The 23,736-nt window shown below is 39.4% G+C and overlaps 1 protein-coding gene across 1 annotated transcript; it reads right to left on the reverse strand.

Annotated features, from left to right (window-relative positions):
• Window positions 1–10,373: 10,373 nt before the first annotated feature.
• On the reverse strand, window positions 10,374–16,945 carry tmx1 (thioredoxin-related transmembrane protein 1). Its single transcript, XM_063499767.1, has 8 exons — window positions 16,704–16,945; window positions 16,255–16,370; window positions 15,938–15,983; window positions 14,467–14,595; window positions 14,073–14,118; window positions 12,769–12,870; window positions 12,574–12,640; window positions 10,374–12,481 (listed from the first exon to the last, which is right to left on the reverse strand). The coding sequence occupies exons 1-8, from the start codon at window positions 16,865–16,867 to the stop codon at window positions 12,249–12,251; spliced, it is 903 nt and encodes a 300-aa protein (XP_063355837.1). The 5' UTR covers window positions 16,868–16,945; the 3' UTR covers window positions 10,374–12,248.
• Window positions 16,946–23,736: the final 6,791 nt, after the last annotated feature.

The following is a 23,736-nucleotide window of genomic DNA, read 5'->3' on the forward strand; positions in this document are numbered from 1 at the left end:
AATTCATGCTGCTGTTTTAGTCTGTACTCGCCACACCCTAAATTCCACTGCCATCAGAAACCATACATGGTCTGATGAATTATGCTTCCTATGTTGTGTTTAACAGATTGCTCTCTGCTTTTTCTTCAGAAAATGCCAAACTGTTGATTTGTCCACTCATAACGTTTCAGTTAACTCTCTGATGGGCATGTTTTTGTTTTTGCAGCCTAAGATGACGCATGTGCACGCACTCCTTGCTTCAAACTCTGTATGTAAACTGTTGCAGTCAATGAACTCATGCATCTGTGTGATAAATCTACAGGGCCTCTGTAAACGAATTCAATACGTTCCATTTAGATTGGTATTCTTGTACATGTGTGTTTCTAGCTATTTTGTTACCTAGTGTTCACCTGCTCCTCATCAGCAGTTTGTAATATTTTAAAAGAAATGATGGTTTGCTTCAAGTCAGACATTTTCTACATTAATGTAATTGCCAGATGCATATCTGTTTTGTCTCAGCCTGCAACATGTGCGATCTGGCTTTAGATGTCTTAGCAATCTAATTCAGTGCATATCCCCCACAATGTTTGGATGTGCTTTTTTGTTGGTTTGCAGCTAACATGTTGCAAATCTATTCAGGTCTCATCCAACTGTAGCCATCACAAGGGCCTTTTGTTAAAAACGATCATTTTAATACATGTGTAAATGGTTTCCTTGTTAAAGGTGAAGTAAGTTCTCAAGCTACAGGATTGTGTTGCTGTGAGCCCACATCTAACAGTGCTGCCATAGCACCAAGCATCAACATCTCCCTGGTTATGTAACCGCATTGTAAAGTGAGTATGCTGCCCGAGTCAGAATACGCTCTCTCACTGGTGCTCATAACAAATAACACACATCCATATTCTGACATTTCATTTCTGCAGTGAAGTAAACTCAGTTTGTTGTGATTTCCATACTGTTGCCTGCCTCACACAGCCTTAAGCAGACAAGCTTCATCCAAGGAGAAATATATTAACCCCGACCTACAGCAGAGACTTAACCTTGACAGAGACATGCCAGGTTTATTGCTCCCGGCTCTGACCCGGCTCTTATCTGGCTCTTTTTTGTGAGCTGCTTTTCTTCAACAGCCTCAGATATGAGCTTTTATAAGCCAGACGAGCAGCTTCTGTTGAAGCACTCAACTTAAAACTGAGCGATGTCAGCCTCTAAATCAGAGTGTAGAACAACCAGAGATCTGAGAGGACCACCAGCGAATAAAGATAACCAATCCCTTTCACTTATGTGCATTCTTCTAACCTTCTTTAACTTGAACTTTAACCTATGAAAAATGGAAAATACTGTATTTTATATCCCACAATTAAAAGAAAAGATCTTGAATTAATATTTTATAACCAAATTATATCATTGCACTATTATTTATTTCAGAGATATAAAACAATCTTTATGCTCTCTTCTTCATAATGAGTCCGGTTATTATGCAGAAAATTGTGGCGTAGTGTCCTCACACTTTGATTACTGCATTGAAACTACAGTAGTGGTTCATTTACATGTACTTTAGTGTTTTTTTGGTTTTCATGTGATGTTCCTGTATACTTTTACTTCACTATACACTCACCGGTCACTTTATTAATACTAGTAAAGTAAATAAAGTAAAAGTTTAGTGATATAGTGCCAGCTGTGGACTTGTAGATTTTTCATGTTTTTATTATTTTGTTGTGAAGCACTTTGCGATATTTATCTTGAAAGGAAATCTCAGGCTCAGTGGAGAGAGACCCAGAGTCTGGGGCCCAGTGGTGCAAAAGCTCTGTGTACGCTTCACAGCCAGCAGGCCCTGATTACATGACCTCAGGGAGCTGCTGGAGAGGTATGGAAATAAAACTTCACTGATGTGTGCTAATGTTTGTCCACACAGAGCTCAAATATTAACACTCTAAATTGTTAATACTAGTAGTAGGTTGGACTCTCTTTTTCCTTCAGAGCTGCCATCATTCTTTGTGGCATAGATTCAACAAGGTGCTGAAAACACTCCTCAGGAATTTTGCTCCATATTGACATTTCAATCACCTTTCTTCACCATTCTGATGCTCAGTTTGAACTTCAGCAGGTCACCTTGACCACACCTACATGCCTAAATGCACTGAGATGCATTATGAGAACATTTTTTAGTTAATGCCAACTATTAGCGATTTTTCAGATGCCGATTTAACACGATACGGGAATATTGTATAATGCTCGACATTAGAAATTCCTAACTATTTGACTTGTGACTCAAGTATCTAATTAGGGGATTTCAAATGTCTAGAAGTTTTTAGGCATTGCACAAGGCCAGACAAAGAAGAGCTTATCCTTTAAACTTCTCGTCTGGCTTCATTTAAAAACCTATTTGTAGGTGTAATTAAACAGTATTTCACCTAGAGAATTTAAAAAAAAAAAGTGAAACAGAAGTATTTTTTTTTCTTCTTCCCATGACATTAATTATCTCCCGATGCATTTATTTTGCGAGTCTTAAGCGTGCAAAGGAAACCTTGGTCGTATAAACCTACTACACAGAAATAATTGCACCAATTAATTAAAGAGGCGTTTTCTCGTCATTCTTCACTTTTTAATTTTTCTCCTCGACCTTTCTGGTAGACAAACGATGGTGGGTGGAGAATGCACACACACACACACAAAAACCTTGTGCACTGGGAGAGGGATAGTCAATAGAAAAGACTCAAAAATCTGTCACTTTTGAGCCCTTTTGCCATTGTTCCCCCGCTGTTAAGAGATTTAAGATGTCAAAGAAAACTCGCTCTCTTTTTTTCTCTTCACACAAAGGAATGCGGATTCTAAACACTCTCCCACGCCCAAACCTAAGACCAGATTTCACTTGTTCTTTTGACCCGTGATAATGTTTAAACTGTACTGGAGGGTGTTTTCACGTGTCAGCTCGGGGACTTAAACAATTCAAGAGGACCAGATGTGTGTTTCACATGGGTTGAGGTGCTCCACAACAAACTATCATATCCATGGGAACAGCCGGACTGCTCGCTGAGTTTGGTTTAAAACTTTGGGACTGGAGTAAACATCGACTTCCTTCTGACTAGAAAATATGCGTCTTAACACCAGCGCAAACTAAAAGACTCATGAAGCGGTGCATCAACAGCACCCCTGAGATAAACATTTGCACAAGATTGTTTTACAAGACATACGAGAAAATGCATGCTTTGCTTATAACATTAGATCGTGATTAAACAGCTATATTGTAACAATGTGTAAAACGATGTCACATTGAAACTAATGACTTGATTTAAAGATTTATAGAGTTACATCTCATGGTTTTGCAGTCCAAGACTATATTTTACCACATTATGAGAGTCAACATGCTCATAATGTTCTTTTTGGGCAATTTTCTCTCTGACAGAGAAGAGCCAGATATTTCTCTCAGGTGCAAGCAAAGTGACAACAACCACACCCCTAGTATTAAGAGCCAGTATGTCAGTATAGTGTTTACAGGTTTGCTACGCAACCTTTGAGAAGTCTCTGTCATTATAAATTAAAGAAAGCTGTGACAGTCTTTTATACTTTTGTTCTTGTGGTATTTTTAAATTTAACTCTACTGGTTAGAGGAAAATCCCTTTAAAAGTAGCAGTTTTGTGGAGTTTCCTTCTTGTTTTACTCAGGCTGTGAGCATTTATTATTTCTTTAAATGGACCGTGTGGTGTTTTTTTTCGATCTCCGCCCCCTCTCCCCTCACCCCTGAAAATCCACTCAGTGTATCCTGTGTTTATACTTTATACCGTGTTGCTATTTTAGTGCCCTTGTATTCAGGCAAAGAAACGTGGCAGGGTTTTCTCTCTGGCATGACCGCATTGGTTTCCTGAAAATGTACCTGCTGTAGACTGAATGGGAGACGCAACAACAAACCATTGTGTTTCATTTTTATTTTTGTTTTAGCCACAGTGTAATTATCTGGTCTGAAGGGAAGTGACAGAGCTCCTAGATGTAAATATGGGTGGATACAGAGGAGGGTGTTTGTGGAAGGAAAAAAAAAGATTTTGGTCAACTGTAATTACAGTGGAGAAGCAATTAGTCACTAAACAGACAGACTTTGTCATGAATGTGTAACGGCACAATGAACATATTGAGTCTGAGCTGGACAAAGACCCTGCTACTGCTACAAGTAGTAATATCGTGAGCACGCGCCAGCCTAAAACCTTCTGAGAAAACTCAGAAACACGGAAAGTAGCTTTTTATCCTTAATTTGCCCCCTAAAAAGTAAAGAAATGTAAAGTAAATGGTTATTAAATGATAATTTAAGACTAAAAAAAACATGTCTTGAAGAGGTGCTAACAGTTTAGGTACAGCAGTGCTAACATGCTGAAAGTCTTTTACATCCCAACATTTTTTCCAATTTACCACCTATTACATGGTGGTAGTTGAGATTAGTCAGTCAGGACCACAAACATGTCTTAAAGCCATGTCCAAAACCACTACTGTGTGTTGATATCCTCATTTTCCATTGATTTACACTCACAAAATTCAATCGTGTTTGCCCAAATGTTCCGGAATAGTGGTCATGGTTGCAGGTGACACGTCTTTCTTCCTTTACATGGGATCATCTGCCTCCATCTCACCCTGTCCTCCTGTGTCACACCAACACTCTGCATGTCCTCCTTCATCAAATCCATAAAGCTCCTCTGCGATCTTCCTCTATTCCTCCTGCCTGGCAGCTCCATATTCAACATCCTTTATCTAGTACGTGCACTATCCCCCCTCTGCTCATATTCAAAGCATCTCAGCCTCGACTCTTTAACTTGGTCTCCAAACTGCTCGAGCTAATGTGCTCATTTCTAGGTTTGTCCGTCCTGCTTGTTCCCAGTGAAATAAACTCACAACCTTCACAACCTCTGCTCCTTACATCTCCAGCTTTCTACCTGCCTCCCTCTCACACACACCTACTCTGTCTTGCTTCTGCTAATGTTAGCTTCTTTTCTCTCCAGTACATACCTGCATCTCTCCAGGCTCTCTTCCACCTGGTCTCTACCTGTCCTGACCTCGTCTGTCAACATGTCCATCACGACAGCAAACAAGAAGGGGCTCAGAGCCGATCCCTGATGTAATCCCAGCCACACCTTAAACCCATCTGTCACTCCTACTGCAGGTCTCACAAGTGTCTCACTGTCCTCATACATGTCCTACACCAACCTCACATACTTCTCTGCCGCTCCTAACGTTCATGCAATACCACAATTTCTGTTTCTGCTTTCTCTAGAGCCACAAAGTCACATTGTAGCTCCTTCTGTGCTTCTCTATACTTTCACATCAGTTAGTCTGGCTTCAACAAATCTCTCCCATAGTTTCATGTTATGACTGATCAGACAAGTAAAAAAATGAGGATTTGGTAAGCAATGCAAAGTCCAAAGCAAATCAGGCATATAACAATCTGTCTTAAGAAACAGTATAAACAGTATAAACAGTATAAGTATATAGTATAAACAGGCAAACTGAAAAAACCATCAAATGGCAGGGCGAATTTGTGATCAGGCTCAGGTGGGAATGAAACACAGGTCGGACAAATGATGGTGAAGCAAGGTAGGGAAGACAAAGAAATGCAAACAATAATAGTAATGCATTTAAAAAAACAAATAAAACAGATATATGTGCACATAGACATGGTTAATTTTCAGCTAGATTCACAGATTTTCTCAGTAACCACACACACATATTCTAATTTTCTTTCTTTGAATGATCTGATCAATTTTGTGGGTTTTCAGCACCACTGTGAAGAAAATTATCCTCATCTTTAACTGGTTTTTGAGGGTTTTGAAGTCTAAAGAAACAAAAACATGTCCAATCTCAGTGACCCAATACCCGGATGATCTTAAAATTTTCCTATTATAACAAAGAAATCTTAGTCTCTTTATCTTCCTTATGTGTGGTAATGGTCTAACCACATGGAGGGTACTGAGGGGACAAAGCTCACAGAACAAGCGCTGCCTTGTTGGACGCTCACACTCTTACCTCGCTGGCGTCCAGTAGACCAGAGGGACCGGCAAGATCATATAACACTATCCTGTTTTTCTCATGGATTTTTGTGGTCTGAGCCAAAACCCCTTCTGTCCACTAGTGTCTGGATTTATTTATTTATGTATTTTTAAAAGAGTTCAAACCCAAAAAAATGCTTCTGCCTCTTTCTGCATGCTGGATAAGTGACTTTTCATTTATTATAGGATAAGACTTTTAAGGGTTAGAGGAGTACAGACACTTTGTAGATTACCATTATTATTGTGAGAGAAATTGTAGCTGAAAAAATGGAATTGGAACTGATTCATAGAGTGAATTAATTATGGAATTGGACTACGGGGGTGTGGGAAACAAGATTTTGAAAGTTTCTGTTTGTGTTTGTGGTCGTCTGGAAAAGGTGTGTCAGGTTAAAACATGCACATCCATTCAGTGAGAGGTAAAAAATTAGCCTCAGTGGCACACAGACTTTCATTTCCCTTCCACAGACACAAGTAAGAGTACATTTACTCCGAGACTGTACTTTAACAGTTTTAATTTATGATTCTCCTCAACAACATTTATCTAAAAGCTACTGGTTGCTTATCTAAAGCTAAGTATGCTGGGATTTATAGGAAGTACGCATGTATTCATAGATGGATGACTGAACAGGCCAGAGGGCTCAAAGAGTCAAATTCCCACTATTCATATGCAAAACATTAAGCAAAAACAACAAACATAAGACTTGAAACAAATGCAGGAGGCTCACAGTTACCCCAGAGAGAACCAAACCCAATGCCAACTGTAAATCTGAAGGAACATTTCTACCAAAGCAGAGCAGTTCTGCTCAGCTGTTCTGTGTTTTCACATTAAAAAAGAGGCTTGAAACCCTGGTTCTCTTTGGGAACCTCAAAATAGTAAGACCTTGTGTCTGCAGAGGCATCAGTGGATGTGCTTTATTAAAAAAAGGGGGAGGGAAAAGAAATTGTAATATCCATAAACGCCTCATTTAGCTCCACTTAGGAAAATATTAAGATATGAAAGAATTCAAATTATTTTTAAATATAAAAGTAAATAGAATGAGACAAAGTTAGAGAGGTACAGATGAGATAGGATATATTGGGCAAAGATGTTGAAGATATCAGGCAGGAGGAAGACCATGGAGAAGGTTTATGGATGTAGTAAAGGAGGGTTGGTGTGACAGAAGAGGATGATCCACTAGACTGCCTGAAACTGCCATCTTACTTTGTTTTCTGGTGGAGAAAAAAAGTAAAAGAGGTTCAAATCAACCACAAAGAGATCCAAAACGAGCATAATGAGACAGAAACCAACTACAAAAAGACATAAAAATGAAGGCTTCTTTGCAAGAGGCCTTTCATATGACTAGAGCCAGGGGCAACTTGTTTCTTAACTGCTATAATACGATGGTTGACATGGTAATAAAGGCTTAATTAAACCTTACATATTACTTATTAGTAATATTATAACACATAACACTTTAGTGCATATTTGTCAGGATTTAAGAAGCTAAAAACTTCTTTCACCTAAGACATATAGCTGAAAGCCTCACTGAGAGCTTCTCTCTAATGAGCTCTAAATAAACCAGCAATTTTAATGTCTCTTGGCCATTTTCATCTGCACTGATGATTCACACCCACCACAATGGCAACACAGCAGACTGAACTCCTTGGCATACACTTCCCCCCTTTGTTTCTCCAATGTAGAGAAGTCAGTGTTTCACCAAAGTCTGCAGGATTCTCTTAACAGGGATCATCAAAGTCTGGAGAACTAATAAACTCTGCCAGCCTGAAAAGAAGAATCAAAGAGCCTCTGTAGAAATGTCACAGTACAACATAGTGTTATCATACAGAATCCAGCTCTCCTGCTGCAGACATGGCACTTAAGAAGAAAACTGCTGGTAAAGTTAAAACAAGGACAATAGAAAACCATATGGACCAAAGCGAGTTAAATGAACAAGAACAGAAACTACTAAACTGCCATCTGCCTTTGCTTTAGGATGCAGAACAGTACGCAGCCTAAACCCCGTTCAGCTTAAAGGGAATCTGTGTATGTGCCCGATAAATCAAACCCAGTATGGCAGCTTCAGTTGAGTGTGTATTCAGCTTTTATCAAGCATCTGCTCTGTGTTCTTCATGTGCAGGATGACCCTGCTGCACTGAACCGCTCGAGGGGGCTTGTAGCAGGCTGGTACAGTACATCAGGGGAATCCCATCAAACACCTTTCCTCTTTCGCTCTCCTTCCAAGAAACATACTACTGCTAAACAGAGCGTGTGCACAAGGGTACTCAAGCTGAAATCACAGCTCTGATTAGAGATACAATACAGGAGTTGTCACTCAAGATAGGAAATGGGAAGCCTCAGGAGAATAAATTAGAGAAAATGTCAGCTGCAGCTTTTACATTCAGAATACCACACTTTAACATTCCTGTCACAATTTCCTGAGGTGTACATTTGTCTGACATAATGCTTACTAGTAGCTCCCGAGGTCAATATTGGCTTTGAAAATAACTCAAAATGTGTGTGAGAGTGTCACCTGCTGGCAGACTTTGGCACTTATTATAAAATATGTTCATTTAAAGTTTTTATATTTAGATTTTAAGATGTTTAAACTGGAGTTAATTTTCACTCATTTATTACATTTATTTGACAGTTACTTGTTACCTTTTAATCTGGGTTTAAGCTATGATCACTTTTTCATGTATACAAGAATATAGTATATATTATTGGGGTTAGGTGAATTAGTGATTCTAAATTGGCCATAGGTGAGTGAGTGAGTGTGACGGTTGTCTGTCTCTCTGTGTTAGCCCTGCATCAGACTGGTGACGTGTCCACCGTGTATGCGCCCTTCATGCTATGGTAGCTGGGATCGTCTCCAGACCACACATGGACCCCTGATAAGGATAAGGAGAAGAGGGTGGATGGATGGAGCACATGTGGCAGACCTTTGGTTTTCATGTTTCTTAAATCAACTTGTCTTGTGATCCTTTATGGGGAGAAACTGCTGCACAACACTAGGAAGAAGATAAAACTCTCTCCAGAGTAATCAAATTCGTTTCCTTAAACAATGATACATCATCCACATTTATAGCACCTTTTAAACTTTTCCTCATTCAGCCTTTTACACCATGTACTGTATTTAAGTGGATGTAGCCAATTTAGAGTCAGTTTAGAAGAAAACCACCCAACATCCAGGCACAGTTATTGAACTTCCTTTAATTTTAATGGTCGCCAGAACAAAACAGAATGCATACAAAACTGCATACAGTTAAAACAAACAACAACTTAAAAAGCTTAAAGATTTTTACCTACCCCTTGAGTTTTTCTAAAGATTTTAATTCAGGATTATTTGAGTACTGTCTCTGTCTGACTGTATCACTGCTCCCAATCATTATTCTGACTACACACCAGAAGCTGCCATGCTAAGCACTAGTCAGCCAGTCACATGGCGGAAACTCATTTAGTGCATTTCGGAGTGTAGATATGGTCGAGATGACCTGTTCAAACCAAGCGTCAAAGTGGGAAAGAAAGGTGTTTTAGGTGACTATACGAATGGGTGTGTGAGACAAGCTGAGCATTTCAGAAACTGCTGATATACTGAGATTTTTCCACACAACCATCTCAACAGTTTACAGACAATGATCTGAGAAAGAGAAAATATCCGCAGAGTGGCAGCTGTCTGGGAAAATACTTTCTTTTTGTTGTTGTTGCTAGAGTGCAGAGAATAGTCAGATTCCTTTAAGCAGATAGAAAAGTAAGGCTCCATCCTGCTGCTGGTGGTGTAATGGTGTAGGAGATATCTTCTTGACATACTTTGAGCCCCTTATCACCAACTGAGCATCACTGTAAAACACTGAAGGCCCCCTCAAGCTTGTTGCTTACCATCTACATCTTGATAGTAAGACTTCCTGATGGCTGCTTTCAGCAGGATATCACACCATGTCTCAAAGCTCAAATCATCTCAAACTGGTTTCATGACTGTGACAGTTAATCTAGTAGAGACCTTTGGGATGTGGTGGTGTTGTAATCGGAAGGTTGCCGGTTCGAGCCCCGGCTCGGACAGTCTCGGTCGTTGTGTCCTTGGGCAAGACACTTCACCCGTTGCCTACTGGTGGTGGTCAGAGGGCCCGGTGGCGCCAGTGTCCGGCGACAAGGGAATTCTGTGTACTTCAGAAGATTGTATGAGTGTCTGCACAGATCAGACAAATCAAGTGGCTGTGGCTACAACGTAGCTTGCCATCACGTACGTGTGTGTGTGTGTGTGTCCTATATAAATACAGGCCATTTACCATTCCTCGCTTCACCTGCTTAATATCCTTTTTGCATCTTTGTCAAACTGTATATATTTTACAGAATAATATCACGTAAAAGCAAAACGACAGCTAAAAGTTAAATGGTTTTTAGAGTTAACCCTTTATTTAAAGAAACAATCAAGCATCACAGGTGACTCACTGTTAAAGTGAGAATGCTACAAGTCATATGTACAACCAGTTTCATCCATCACCTAAATGATCAATTGGCTTTTTAAGGAATAAAAATCAGCATAGAAAAAAAAATCTAAATAAATGCAAGTCATTACAAGCCCCTTCAGAACGAAAACGTGTAACAAAACACTGGTCGTATACTGGGTCTGTTGTTTGGTTAAAAGAAGGAAAAGTATACAGGAGTTAATGTTCTTTGAGTGCCATCGTTCATAAAGTGTTAATGACACGTCAGTGCACGATGTGTGTCACTCATGCATATAAAAGAAGCTCAGGTGTTTGACATTTTTACAAGTGATGTTGGTGGGGAAAAAAAAGAAAACACGTCAGTTTTATTATTGCTCCACAAAGCGGAGCAGCATTAGTACAGATATGCCACACATCGCTCTGGATAGAGGAATTTACCAAGTCTTCATATTGTTCGTCTTCTTAATCGCACCTACACGGCGCTGCAGACCTGGCATCGCAAAGGGTTTTGTTTTTTTTTTAAATCAAATATCTTTTCATAGTTAAAGAATCACAAGTAAAAATATTAGAAACAGATAATAAATCAGACATAACATTAATAGCTTTAGGATAACTTATGGGGAAACTAAAGAATCTACTGAAAAACATTCTCCACGTCTTTAATTTAAACTCAATATCACATCTGTGCAGGATGGCCTAGTTCTTTGCTGAACAACAGAAACACAGCCTAGTCAAAGTGAAAGAGTGACGTGATCGTCGCTCTTTCTATAGCATAGATGCTATTCGAAGGGTTCCTGCCCCACATGTACCTGTGTCAAGAGGATGTCTGTAATACAGCCCGGGCTGTGTTAACTGTTCAAACTAGTATTCTAAATAGGGTCACAAATACAAGTGTAGCCACATTTGCATTTGATATACTTAAAATATTTACCACAAAGCTTGTGGCTGAGTTTAAATTAACTTCACATGAATAAAAGAGAGAAAACGAGCATCACTGTTTGCCGCCCTCAAACCCAAGTCTAAACCATAGCTGTAACACTACTGCTAATACAAACGTAAAGATTCCTACAGTTGCTTCAATTTAAAAGCCTCCATTTGGTAAGAAGGAGGCTTTTATAGTGAAGCAGCCCCAGAAAAGTCAACGTGGGAAAATATCAAATCACTCAATCTTTTTTTTTTTTTTTAAATTCTGCAACAAGCAAACTGAAATCTTGATAATAAAAACTAACATTTTAGATGTCCTTCGCCACGTTCTCGCCATCAGGCACAGAAAGTGGAAAGGTGTGTGAACATTAGGGTTCAAGTTGCAGATTAAATCAAATTAAATGAAGTTACCTGTCCACATAGATAACCTACAACCCTGTTATAATAATTCAGAGATTAAAAATATAACACACACATTTATTTAAAAAACAATGCATAGCATAAACATCGTTGCAAAAATCCAGCCGCACTGCACGTCATACCTAAACCTCAGCCAGACCGTTTGTTTCCACAAGTAGAAACAGGTGTCTGGAGTGCTGCTTTTCTTTTTCCAGGTGGAGTCTGCTGCTTAGGCTTAGAGAGAGAGCAGAGGCGAAAGTCAAAAGCTCTCCTTTAACCAAAAAAAAAAAAAAAAGAAAGAGAAAAAGATAAGAAGTGAAGCATTTTTAGGATCTTGGGGGTGAGGAACAGGACCAACGGGAAGATTTTGGACTCTGCTCTAAAAGAAACAAACAAACAAAAAAAAAACACTGCTGCTCAGGAACTTGGCTCCTTCAACTCTGCTGTCTCAACGGTACTCGTGTCAAGAGGAGGCTCTCTCTCTCTCTCTCTCTCTCTCTAAGTGTCCTCCTCCTCTTCCTCGCCCCGGTTGCCCACCACCCGCTTCCTCAGGGCGTCGTCAGGGAAAGCCTGCCCCCTGGGTTCAGGGCGGCCCTCGGGAGATCCTCTCCGCTTTCTCCAGACCTCGTCGTGGTCCTCTTCTTCCTCCTCTTCGTCATCTTCCTCGCCGTCAGCCTCAGTGGGATCCTCTTGTTGCTGGATTAATCTCGCCTGATCCATAGTCTGTTTCTCTGCACAGCAGCATTTAGAGCAAAAGTCAGTATCTTACTCTATATAACATAAATGGAAATTAGTATTTAGTCTTATCTATTACAAAACTCACTCGGGTAGTAATCGTGAGAAGAAAATCTTCTTGAGGGGAAAACGAAATCTGCAATGAACACCAGTAACTGCAACAGACAAGACAGGATTAACCGTTAAACCACTGGGAATGTGTGCATTTGTGATGAACGATGTAAGAGCTTCAAAACAGAATCATTTCGGTTTCATAATGACGAAGCAGGGCAAAATTACTCACCAGACCCAACGCCAGGCCAGAAAACAGAGTGGCCAAGCCAAAGATAACATATGATCCCCACACGGGAATCCCCAGCTTCTCCGTCATGTAGTTATGACAACGCTGGAAATCACAAGAGACGAGATATTTCAACCCACATCAACAAAGCAGGCTGGTTATTCTTTAGATCTTTTTTAACCCGTGCTTTTGTTTATATGTAGCTAAAATTCATGTCATCAATAGAAGGGTCCAGTGAACCTCTGGCGCCACCTTCAGGCCACACACTGTACTGATTATACATGTACAGCAGGGTAGAGCGCCGGCAACCACTACAATAGAGATTTGGAAGTTGAATCTATTGTTTTTATAGCTTATATATACAATTTAGTTCTTGTTTTAACAGATGCAGTTCTGTGCAGAAGTCTTAAACCTCCCCTAATTTCTTTATACCGTATTTGGAAAATGGGAAAAGGGTGCAGAGATTTATTGAACATAGATGGAAATACAGAATAAGAGACAAAAAGTGAGATTCTTATAAGCTTAAGAGTTAATTTTTGGTATGACCACAGCCTTAACGCTTTTAGGCAAGCCTTTTCTATCATTTCTTTAAGCAGTCTTCAGGAATAGAAGCTCTTCTTTGGCTGCCTTTTGTTCAATATGCAGCCAAATGCAGTCAATGTCAAAAGAAAAACTTTGTAAGACCTTCAGACAGTCTGGAGGACGATTGCTCAAGACTGTTAAAAAATATTCACAAGAAAGCGTGACTCCTTGGAAACAAATGTAAAGAAATGAGGGGCAGCTGAAGACTATTGCACAGTTTTGTATCACAGCTGAACTGAATTAGATTCGGGAATATTCATCAACAGCTAAACATTAAGATATCACGACACTTAAACTGTCATTTAAAACAAAGCTACCAACGGAGATACTCAAAATATATTTGAAACATCAAGTATGTGGTAGAGTTTACTTGTGTCCTGGTGTGTTTATCAATGTGTAAAGCCATTCTTAAGCCATCTGTCATAACTGTCATAACCCCATGCAACTGATGTATGTCTTAACTCTGCATCCCAATTCAATTAAGCAGGGCAAGGCTTCCCTCAAAATTTCCTGTTTCCACCTATCTGAATAATGTTTGATTACTCAATTCTCTGTGAGGTCCACTTACGTTTAAACTCCGTAAAACTGGATTAGAAGTTTACACTTTGCACATGAAAGCAAGTCCAATTTCAACATGTAATTTCACTTTAGGCGTGACATGCACACAAAACAAATGCTTAATATGCATAATAACCTACAGCACTGAGAGAGAAATCCTCACTTACCCGGATAAACATGGAGAGCTTGAACAAAGCAGACATCGAATTCATTCTGTCAACAGAGGAGGGGAGGACAGCGTGTAATTTAACACTGTTTCAATCTCTCACATCACTACAAAGCCAAAAGACAAAAATAACAGGAGCGGCACAGGAGGGTGTGCATGTGTGTCTCACTTAAAAGCATCATGAAGAAAAGAGTAAACACTTCAAGTTATTTTCTGCTTTTTCAAAGGAGTAATGTACAACAGTGACTCATTATTATTAAACTAATTGATAAATGGAGAATGAATCATTTCCCATCACAAATTCTACCTTGAACATGAAGGAAAACTAATTTAACTAATAACCCGGGCTGATAAATCTCTAGCATTAATAGCATAGTGACTTAACTGAAACTCACAAAAAGGAAGACGGTCCAAACCAAGAGGAAACCGGCTCGACTGCTTTCCATTTCTGGTCATGAACGAAGCTGAGGAAGTCATCTTTAGTGCGAGCTCCCTGGTACTTGCGGAAGACGCCGTCCTTAGAGCTGAAACGCACACAGATTCACACAGATAGGGACCATCTTATCCACTGATATACTATCAAAAAATGTGTGCATTTAGCAGCTTATAGTGGCTCTGAGCCTGAGAGCTGAAGTTGAGCGACAAGCTGCAGGATAAAGTAGTGAAGTGATAAGATAAAGATTTGAATTTTCTCCACTAAACAAATGAAAAATGATTCTTGGCAAGTATTTTACTGCATCAAGGGAAAGTTAATTTATTTGTGCTTCTATGTTTTCATGTCATGACTTCTGCGTTCTCCTGAACCACAGGTCCAATTATACACCACTGCCAATTTATTAAGAGATAATGTGGCACTTTATATGATGAATTTAATGTTGATTCCAAACAAACAAACAAACAGAAACGCATAGGTGCTGCTGACCTGTTTGCTGCAGATTTTGTAACTGTTAGAGCTGCAACTGCAATCAGTAATGCTGTGGATAGCCATCAGGAGCTGAACTGTAACTCCTTTTTTGTGCTCCTAATATAATAAACCCTGAATTTGAACTGGCAGCGCTTCAGAAGGATAAATTTAGATCTGTTGCTAATAGAGCACAGGAATTCAAGAGCTTAGCCTGCACAAATTTGCCAATTCACTACAAACAAATATACACACACCCAGTATATAGCTAGTACTGCACATATAAACTGAAGTGGCACAGCCAGAACAACTAAAGCAGAGCCACTGTTATAATCTGTTTTAGTCAGACAAATAAACAGTGCAGAGACACAGGTCAATCTTTCAATATGAATCACTGTGAGCTACAGGAAAATAAACACACTACTAGTTCAGGGGCACCAAAGAAGCCTTAGGTTATTCTTTTTTTTCCACTTAAAATTTTGGTCTGTTGCAATCTGAAAACTTGACCTTCAACTCTGGCAGTTTAGGCTAGGTAATTTTGAAAACTATGTGGCATTTTGACTGTACTGCATTGTTACTGGAAACATGAAGGAAATGTGGAGAAAAATACAGCAGGTTAGACTTGATCACAGGCTCAGAATTTACTAGTTGTTCCTCATACAAGACTAAACATAAGATTAAGACTGAGAAGGGACGGCACCTTTCCATCCGAGTCACCAAGACTGTGGAATAGTTTCCTACTGCAGCTACTTTTAGCTGATTCTTTGAACTCTATGACAAAGCAGTTAAAATGTTTTTGTTCCCATCCTATAAATCCTATTTCTGCTACTGTACTTAAGAGTCCCAATGCAAAGTTTTCTGCCGTCCACAGACCAAACCATGATAAAACAAGAGCTTCTTACACAGCTGGGTTAACACATTTAAAAGAGGAAGTAAATAAAACCACAAAATAACCAAGAACTTACTGGTAAATAGTAGGAAGTGAAGTGATGATGAATCGCCCGCTCAAACCTTAGAAAGGGGGGAGACAAGTACACTAAGTGACAGACATGTTGAAGTGATCTTCAGCTACAGACCAACATTAGTATTAACACCTTACAAGAGGCTGGAAAAACAATGACTGACTGACTGACTCACTCACTGCAGAGTTGCCATATCACTGCCAAATCTGTAACATCATCCTTTCCAACACAGAGAGGTTTCCTGAACTGCCCTGAAAGCTTTGTTTCATGTGTACAAGTCATTGTGTAGTTGGTAAATGGGAGCGGTCATTCAGACCCACCTGGCTGCTCTGTCACATCCACTTTTGCTATGTTGACCCCCATGTCCTCTCCCCAGTCCGCAAACTCCTTCCACGCTGGTTGGAGCTGCTGGCACGCTGGACACCAGGGTGCGTAGCTGATGGAGATCAAGTTTCACAAAGAAAGACGCAAATCAGGAGCACAATCATCACTTTCACCGTGCAGATAACCACTAATCTACGAGCTATTATGAGTCTGCTATTTAGCAAAGTGACCCCCATGCAACTGATGGAAGCTGGTTAGCTAAAAATAGCAGCTGTTAGCAGAGCTGAACAATTTGAATTTATCCTGACTACATGTCGGAATAAAACATAACAATTAAATAAAACTAATGACCGTTGCCTTTAGACGGCTGGACTCGTGTTTATGGGAGTTTAAAAATAAATCTAGCTGACTAGTTGTGAGCACCGGACGTTAGCAAGACACTGACAATTCAATCATCCATTCCCCAGTCAGGATCTCCTCCCAGTTAGCATCCGTTACTTCTTTGAGACTGTCCGGCTTGGCCAAAACTGGCGACGTTATAAAGCATATTCCCAGCAGTGAAAAGTATATCCATGACTTGTACTTCGTTTGCAGAAGTAAAGTAAACATGTTTGAGCCTCTGGTGCTCTTGGGTGCTACTGCTGCAGCTAGCTAGCAAACACGCCGTGGCTAACTTCCGCTGTGCGCCTAAACGTCACCGGTCAGCTGACGAGTCAAATTATTTTTAATTAATTTTTCTCCAAAATATAGCTGGAACCATACATTTTGTTTTTATTATTATTATTTTTTTTTATAATTTCAATGTTTATTTTATATCTTAATATTTATATTTATTTATAAATATTTAAAATATTTAAAATTTAAAAATATATTTAATCTGATCAATTTATAACTAGAACAGTTAGTAATACCTGTTAGCTTCAGGTTTTTATGTTTTTATTTATGTATTTTGTTTTATTTCATGAATCCTCCTGGCTTAACTTGGCAAATACACTGGATTTTTCTTCATTATTCCTTTTGTGTTTTAAAAAATTAGAAGCATTAAAGGGGAGCAGAAATGTGCTTATTTACCTTATATTTTTTCTCGTTACCCATGATCTTGTTCTACTTCCTCCAGCTGCTCGCTTTTGGGATTGGCACAACTCCTCGCTGGGGCCCATCTCACCAGCATCCTCTTCTGTCACACCATTCCTCTGGATGTCCTCCTACGTCCATGGACTTCTCTGCGGCCATCCTCTTTTATTCCTGCCTGCACCTCTCTTGTCCACTGTCTGTTACTTCTCTACCTTCACTACTTTCACTCCTTTCCATCTTTACTGTTACACCTGTCTCCTTCTCTTTCACATTCATGTATTCTGTGTTGTCTCTGCTGACTTTTATTCCTCTCCAGGCTCTCTTACCCTTGCTCCCTACTCTCACTAGATCACGTCTGTGAACATCATAGTCCAAGGAGACTTCTGCCTAACTTCATCTGTCAGCCTGTCCATTACCACTCCATACAAGAAGGGCCTCAGAGCCGATCCCACCCCCTTCTTGAACCAGTCTGTCACTCCTATTGCACATCTCAATGCTGTCTTGCTGTTCTCATAAATGCACCAGCCCTCACATGCTTTTCCGCCACTCCTGACTTCCTCATGCAGTATCACAGTTCCTCTTTTGGCATAATGAAGCTCCTGACCTTATAATTCTGCATCAACACTCTCAAAGCAAACATTGCATAATCTTTTCTTTAAAATATTCGTGTTTTGTTGTTAAGTAAACGCCAACTACCAGCAGGTGGTGCTACTGTTTTGTTTTGTTTTTTTTAAAAAAAGGGGGAAAAGAAAGAAACTCTAGCTCTTGTAGTAATGTGGGTTTGGACTTACTGGCTACCTCTTTCTCTGCATTTTTAAAAACATTTTTATTAGCTGTAAACAATAATTTATCAATTATTACTGAAAAATGTATAGATCTAAGTATTACCTAATGATTAAATCCATTCTACTGCCAGACTGGTTTAAAGCACTGCACTAATAAGTACTAATATCTCAGTACTGACTATTGCTAAAGCAATTTGGTACAAATTACATCACAAGAGGCTAAAAAAAAATGAAAACAAGATATGTGACTGTTCCCCCAGACAACGCTGATTCAACCTGAAAATAAAAGACACCTTCCTGCCTTCAAATTCATAAATGTCTTATTGAAGCCTTTTAGAGAGTTCACGTCAAGAGACTAGGCTCTGCATTCAAAACATTCTTGTGTTTAGCTATTTCGTTTAGTGGGTCGTGAGCCAAATACTATTATATGCTTCAAAATGCTCCAGAAAAGTCTGCTTGTGCTTTGCAACCACATAAGGCAAATGTTTCCCACCTATAAACCAGTGTGTGTGCGTCTGAGCCAGTCCTCTTCCCCTTTATGAGAGGATGTCACTCAGAGTAAACCCCAGAATGAGAGCACTTATTATTGTTGGGAACCTGAAGGCAAATTGCAACAGCTTCTAGTTATCACTGCACCTCACACTCTAAAAATACCCGCCAGATGACATCCTTTTGTGCCCCTACTATTGTCCCCTTTCTCCAGCCATCGGCGCTGCTCCACTTACAAGGTTTAGGATTTCTTAGTCTGCAACGGTATTTAGTTTGGTTCACACTCACGTTTAGGTGAATAGTATTTTGAGTCATTTTTTTATTAGATAAACAAACAATCCAGAAAATTGTTGGTTACATTGCAAAGTCAAGCTCTGAGATTTCTTCTGTGTCTCGAGCAACAACAACACCAGTAATTTTCCTGGATCATGGATTTATTAAGAATACCGAATGCCAGGCAACCTTGCTGCCAGCCCGTCCCATCGGTCATTTACCAGATTATGAGAAATATACATATTTTCGCCAAACACTACAATTATGTTTATAATGTTTTTGGAGTTAATACCTACACTTAAGGTTAAGCCTGATGGAGCCTTGTTTTTAGCGCTGTTTATTTTAGCTAGGCAAAATGACTCCAGGTCAGCCATGGCTGCTTTTCCATAGTGCAAAGATATGCTGTGTTTCCTTGTCTGGAGAGTAAAATTCAATTTTATGCTATCCATCTGTTGCTCCTGAGCAATTATTTCTGCAAATGGTCTCATCACAATTTTCATAACATGAACAGGACACTTGCAAATATAAACAAGGTAGATTTTTACTCTTTGTATTAAGAATTTATATTGAAACTCAATCCCACAGAGTCTCTCATTAATCCTCTTCTTTAATGTTGTTTTGTTTCCTGTTACCTTCTCCGTCCTTCAGCGTGATTGACAGGGAGGGTACGCGCAAACACTACCTGGTTTGAAAGCTAACAGCTGCAGTAATATATACAGACTACATGCTGATAATAATTTTAGTTGAATTTGAATGTTTGTAAAACTTGAAAACTTTCACAAAACATTTTACAACACTTTCAAAACTTTGTACATGAGGTAAAATGTAAAATGTAAAAAGGACAGTAAATTCCACTTTGGCACCCTTTCTGCAGCATCGACAAGTGTAGATATTTGTCTTTCTGGCAGCCATAATTTTCGCCTTCTTTCCTTTTACCTACATGCTCCTGCAGCTCTACTTCTGTGTGGATGTAAAGGGCATCGGTGCTTCGTTTTATGTGCAACTGTGCTGTCACGAAGCTCTCAGACTGTCCACGTGACAGCTAATGGATTCCAGTAATTTCAAGAGTGAGAAGTGGCACAGTGTGGGAGTAAAGAGGAAGAACATCCTCTCAAACCAGCTACGCAACACACATGTGGGACAAGTTTCTTTGGGTTTTCTATGTCGTTCTCAAACTCCATATTCAACTTTGCTTGTTCCACTTAAATATTGTAATTAAATGTTTCAGTTAAATGTTTCAGTTAAAGACAAGCTGACTGGTGATGTGTCCTCGTATTGTTTAGTTTTTTCAGCACTCTTCTTTACAGTTAAGCATCAAGTTTTTCACCCACGTCGCCCACGATCGTGGAGGCATTTTCATTGCATTCAGTGAAAATACCTTTGTGTTTTCTAAATATTTGTAGCTGCTAACACAACACTCATAAATTCATTAATGTTAGGATTGCTTTGTGTGTATTACAGCATAGGAAGGTCTGGTTAATACAACTTTTTTTTGTTTGGTTCAGTCATTCAGCCTGAAAGATATTATTTTTACCAGTTTTCTTTGATAAACCCAAAGACATCGAGTTAATCTAATAGATATTTTTCTCTCATTCCCGCAATCCTGGGTTGTATAAGCGGAGGAATGAAGGAAGGAATGATGGATGAATGGATGTTTATTTAAAGCTATCTGAGAATTACCTGGTCCTCGTTATTGCCCTCCCACCCCATCCTCTATTAGTATATTTGTTCCCGTGACCCCTCTCTAAGGTGTTCTGTCAGCAAAATCGGAGACAAGGTATTTCCCAGCTGATAGATGAATAGCACTAGACATACTTGTGAGTAGCAAAGCCCACTTTGGCAATTACATCTCAATACCAGCTGGTCCAACATCCCCTTCAACATCTGGAGTCACTGGAGCGCTCCTAATCACCTGTGAGAATTTATATTTTGCCCAATGTCCTCTCATAAATCTTACTCACTGTCACAGCGAGCACCTCCTGTGATTCACTCTCCAGGGATTCACTACCAACTCCTCGGGCAGCATGACAGCCGTTTACTGAACTGAATTTAATATTAATAATTTAAGTCGGTAAGGTAAATCAGAAAGATGCTTATTGCATTTTAAATTTTTGCCATCATTAAAGCAAAGCCAAAACCCCTCTGTCCAAATGTGAACATCTTTTTATAAAGTGACACAGTAAAGCCTTCAAATTGTCTTCAAATCACAGTAAAGTCAAAGCTTACATTTTAAATTTTGTTTTATGGCTTTTAGAAATTTCTGTCATTGAGTGATCAGCTTAATTCGTGTGCCATCAGTGAGTCATGTGTAAAAAGGGAGCTGAGGTGAGATAAAGTAGATTTTTTTATTATTTTCTACCAATTTTTCTTCCTTTTACATTACACTTTTATGAGTTTTCTTCCTCAGTGTAAAATCCAAACTACAGTAATTGCCTTTGTAACTGAAATAGCACTTCCTGCTCCTCTCACAAGAGCTATAAATCACTTTTCATATCACTCTTCATACCCAAACCACACTAAAAACAGCATAATATCTTTTCTCATTTGCAAAACCCAGTACACACAGTCTCTGCAGCCTTCAGGTCAGCAGCCTACAGAAGTGCCAAAGTGTCAAGCTACTGAACTCTCCAGCCAGTGATTAATGAGTTCCATTCCTCCTCAGGTGCCATTCGGTTGTCATTTGTTTTCTTCTCTGTGTTCCCTGCAGCTCAATGCTGAATTTAACCTGCGTGCCACATTTGGATGTGTTGCACATTGCATGATAAATGATTTGTTTTTCTGATGGTTTGCATTAATTACACTCCTCAGATAAGCTCTTCAAAGTGCAATACTAATTAGCACACAGTTCTCTGAAACCAGCTAAAGGTCATTAACTTTGGAAGAACTTGGTGGATTTTATGCTGTTAAAAATTGCTATTGGAACCCAATTCTGAAAAGTAAAAAGCTGTTCCTAAATGTGACAAATGACCACGAATTCAGGAGTTAAAGGACCACTCAAAATAGTGAACACACCAGCGTGCGACGTGATATCTTGTAAACAAAATTTATGAAACACTGCCAGCCACCCAGGCAGAGACAAGGATAAAGAAACAAAATATTGTTTTAACCACACCATCTAATTTTTAAATTTCACTCTCTTTATAGATTATAGATTTCATCTCAGTTTATCTCCTCTCTTTTAGATGCCTGTTTCAGTCCAATATGTCTATTTTTCATGGTAATTTTATTAGTAAATCAGTGAAGGTGTGTGTGTGCATCTGTGTGCGTGTGTAGAGTGGGGGCCTTTATGTACTGGCTTTGTGTGTCCTAGCCCAGTGAGCCTCTGCAGTGTGATTCCCTCGATCCCTGCAGTTCTCTGGGGTTTATAGTCTGCAAAGTGGCCATGTCGCAGTGTGGCGTGCAGGGAAATGAAAGGGAGGGGTGATGCATTGAGTGACAAAGGAGGAGGTGCTCTTAAAACTGGATCAGTCGGACACTGGGTCACTGGGCTGGGGAGTACCACTGATTCTACTGAGCTCAGCTTACGTCTCAACGTCCTGACTCACCGCTGACCAGCGCTTTAATCTCCACTGACACTTTATTATTTCTACTGAGGCTGTGAAGAGCATAAATTATTGCTTCAAAAGTAATTGAATGTGTCATGGCCTCAAGATTAAGTAACTCGGGTTTCTCCAGAGTGAAATTATTTTCATTTTATTATGTCTGACCTGCCACCAGAAAGCGTAAATCATGTGCTGCGTTTCAGTTTATATGTAACTGTTAATGCCAGATAAACTTGTATATTTCCCAGAAGCATACGTTATATATTTAGTGCAGTCCTGAAAATATTTTACAGGAAAACGAGGTCAGAGCTGTTAAAATGAGAAAGACTTTATCTGCTGTTCCGTTTGTGTTGCTGTGTTTGGCTGTGTGTAGATTGAAAATAATTGTGCAAGTTTTGCGGTTTATGTTCATTTAATGATAAACAAAGTGCATTCTCCATGTTCTCTTTGGTTATTACAAAGCAGTGGGGACAGGTTCACTGGGATTTCGCGCGCAGTAGATTAGTTTAGGAGCATTCGTGGGTAATGGCGTGCAAATTGGGATGCCTCTTTATGAGGCTATGTAAATGTGTCAGGCAGCAGCAAGGGAAAGCCAGCTCCTCTGGTTCCTCTAATTGGATTTGCACGTGTGGTAGAAGGCCTGGATTCATTTGGAACAAAAGCCTTTATTCTGCTCGTCCTACACAGTCCATCCCATTGTTCTACATTTTCAACTACCTGAGTACAACGCTGTAAAAGATGCAAGGTTGCTTTTAGGAATCAGCTCACAAAACAGAACAAGTTAATTTTAATATTAAAGAGGATTCCACCACTGATCTTCAATTTAAAATTAATGATTAACAGGCTGTTTTTGAATGCACTACACACTGGCGTGAGCTATTAAGAGAGGAAACTACTAGCAGCAGCTCTTCAGGTCTGTTTCTGACATTTCTGAGAGCTGTTTGTGGTTCTTTTTAGTCATAATACCTTAAATATGATCTGATATTAGCTTTATTGACCAGGAAATGGAAATTATGTGCTATTCTTTTCAGCTTTTGTAAGATACAGTCTCGATCAAAGGTTTAAGACCACTTGAAAAATGGCAAAAAATCATATTTTTCATGGTTGGATCTTAACAAGGTTCCAAGTAGAGCTTCAACGTGCAACAAGAAGAAATGGGAGTGAGACAAAACATTTTCTTTGAGCATGCAATTTACTGAAAACAATGCTTAAACTGAAACAGGCTGTTTTACAGCAAGTTTAGGACCACATGCCTTTAAAAGTCCAAATCTGTGCAAAAATGTGGATTCATTGTCATTTTCTGTCAGGTAGTCAC

The sequence above is a fragment of the Pelmatolapia mariae genome, linkage group LG16_19, assembly GCF_036321145.2.
Source record: "Pelmatolapia mariae isolate MD_Pm_ZW linkage group LG16_19, Pm_UMD_F_2, whole genome shotgun sequence".
In the NCBI taxonomy this organism is placed as follows: Eukaryota; Metazoa; Chordata; class Actinopteri; order Cichliformes; family Cichlidae; genus Pelmatolapia; species Pelmatolapia mariae.

What these genes read in the sequence shown, in the direction of transcription:
- tmx1 (XM_063499767.1), bottom strand. Translation starts at nt 16,867, where the DNA reads ATGTTTACTTTACTTCTGCAAACGAAGTACAAGTCATGGATATACTTT. An exon ending in GGGGAATGGATGATTGAATT is followed by an intron (nt 16,371 to 16,703) that starts GTCAGTGTCTTG and finishes GATCTCCATCAG; the next exon opens with CTACGCACCCTGGTGTCCAG. An exon ending in AGCTCTCCATGTTTATCCGG is followed by an intron (nt 12,871 to 14,072) that starts GTAAGTGAGGAT and finishes TGTGATTTCCAG; the next exon opens with CGTTGTCATAACTACATGAC.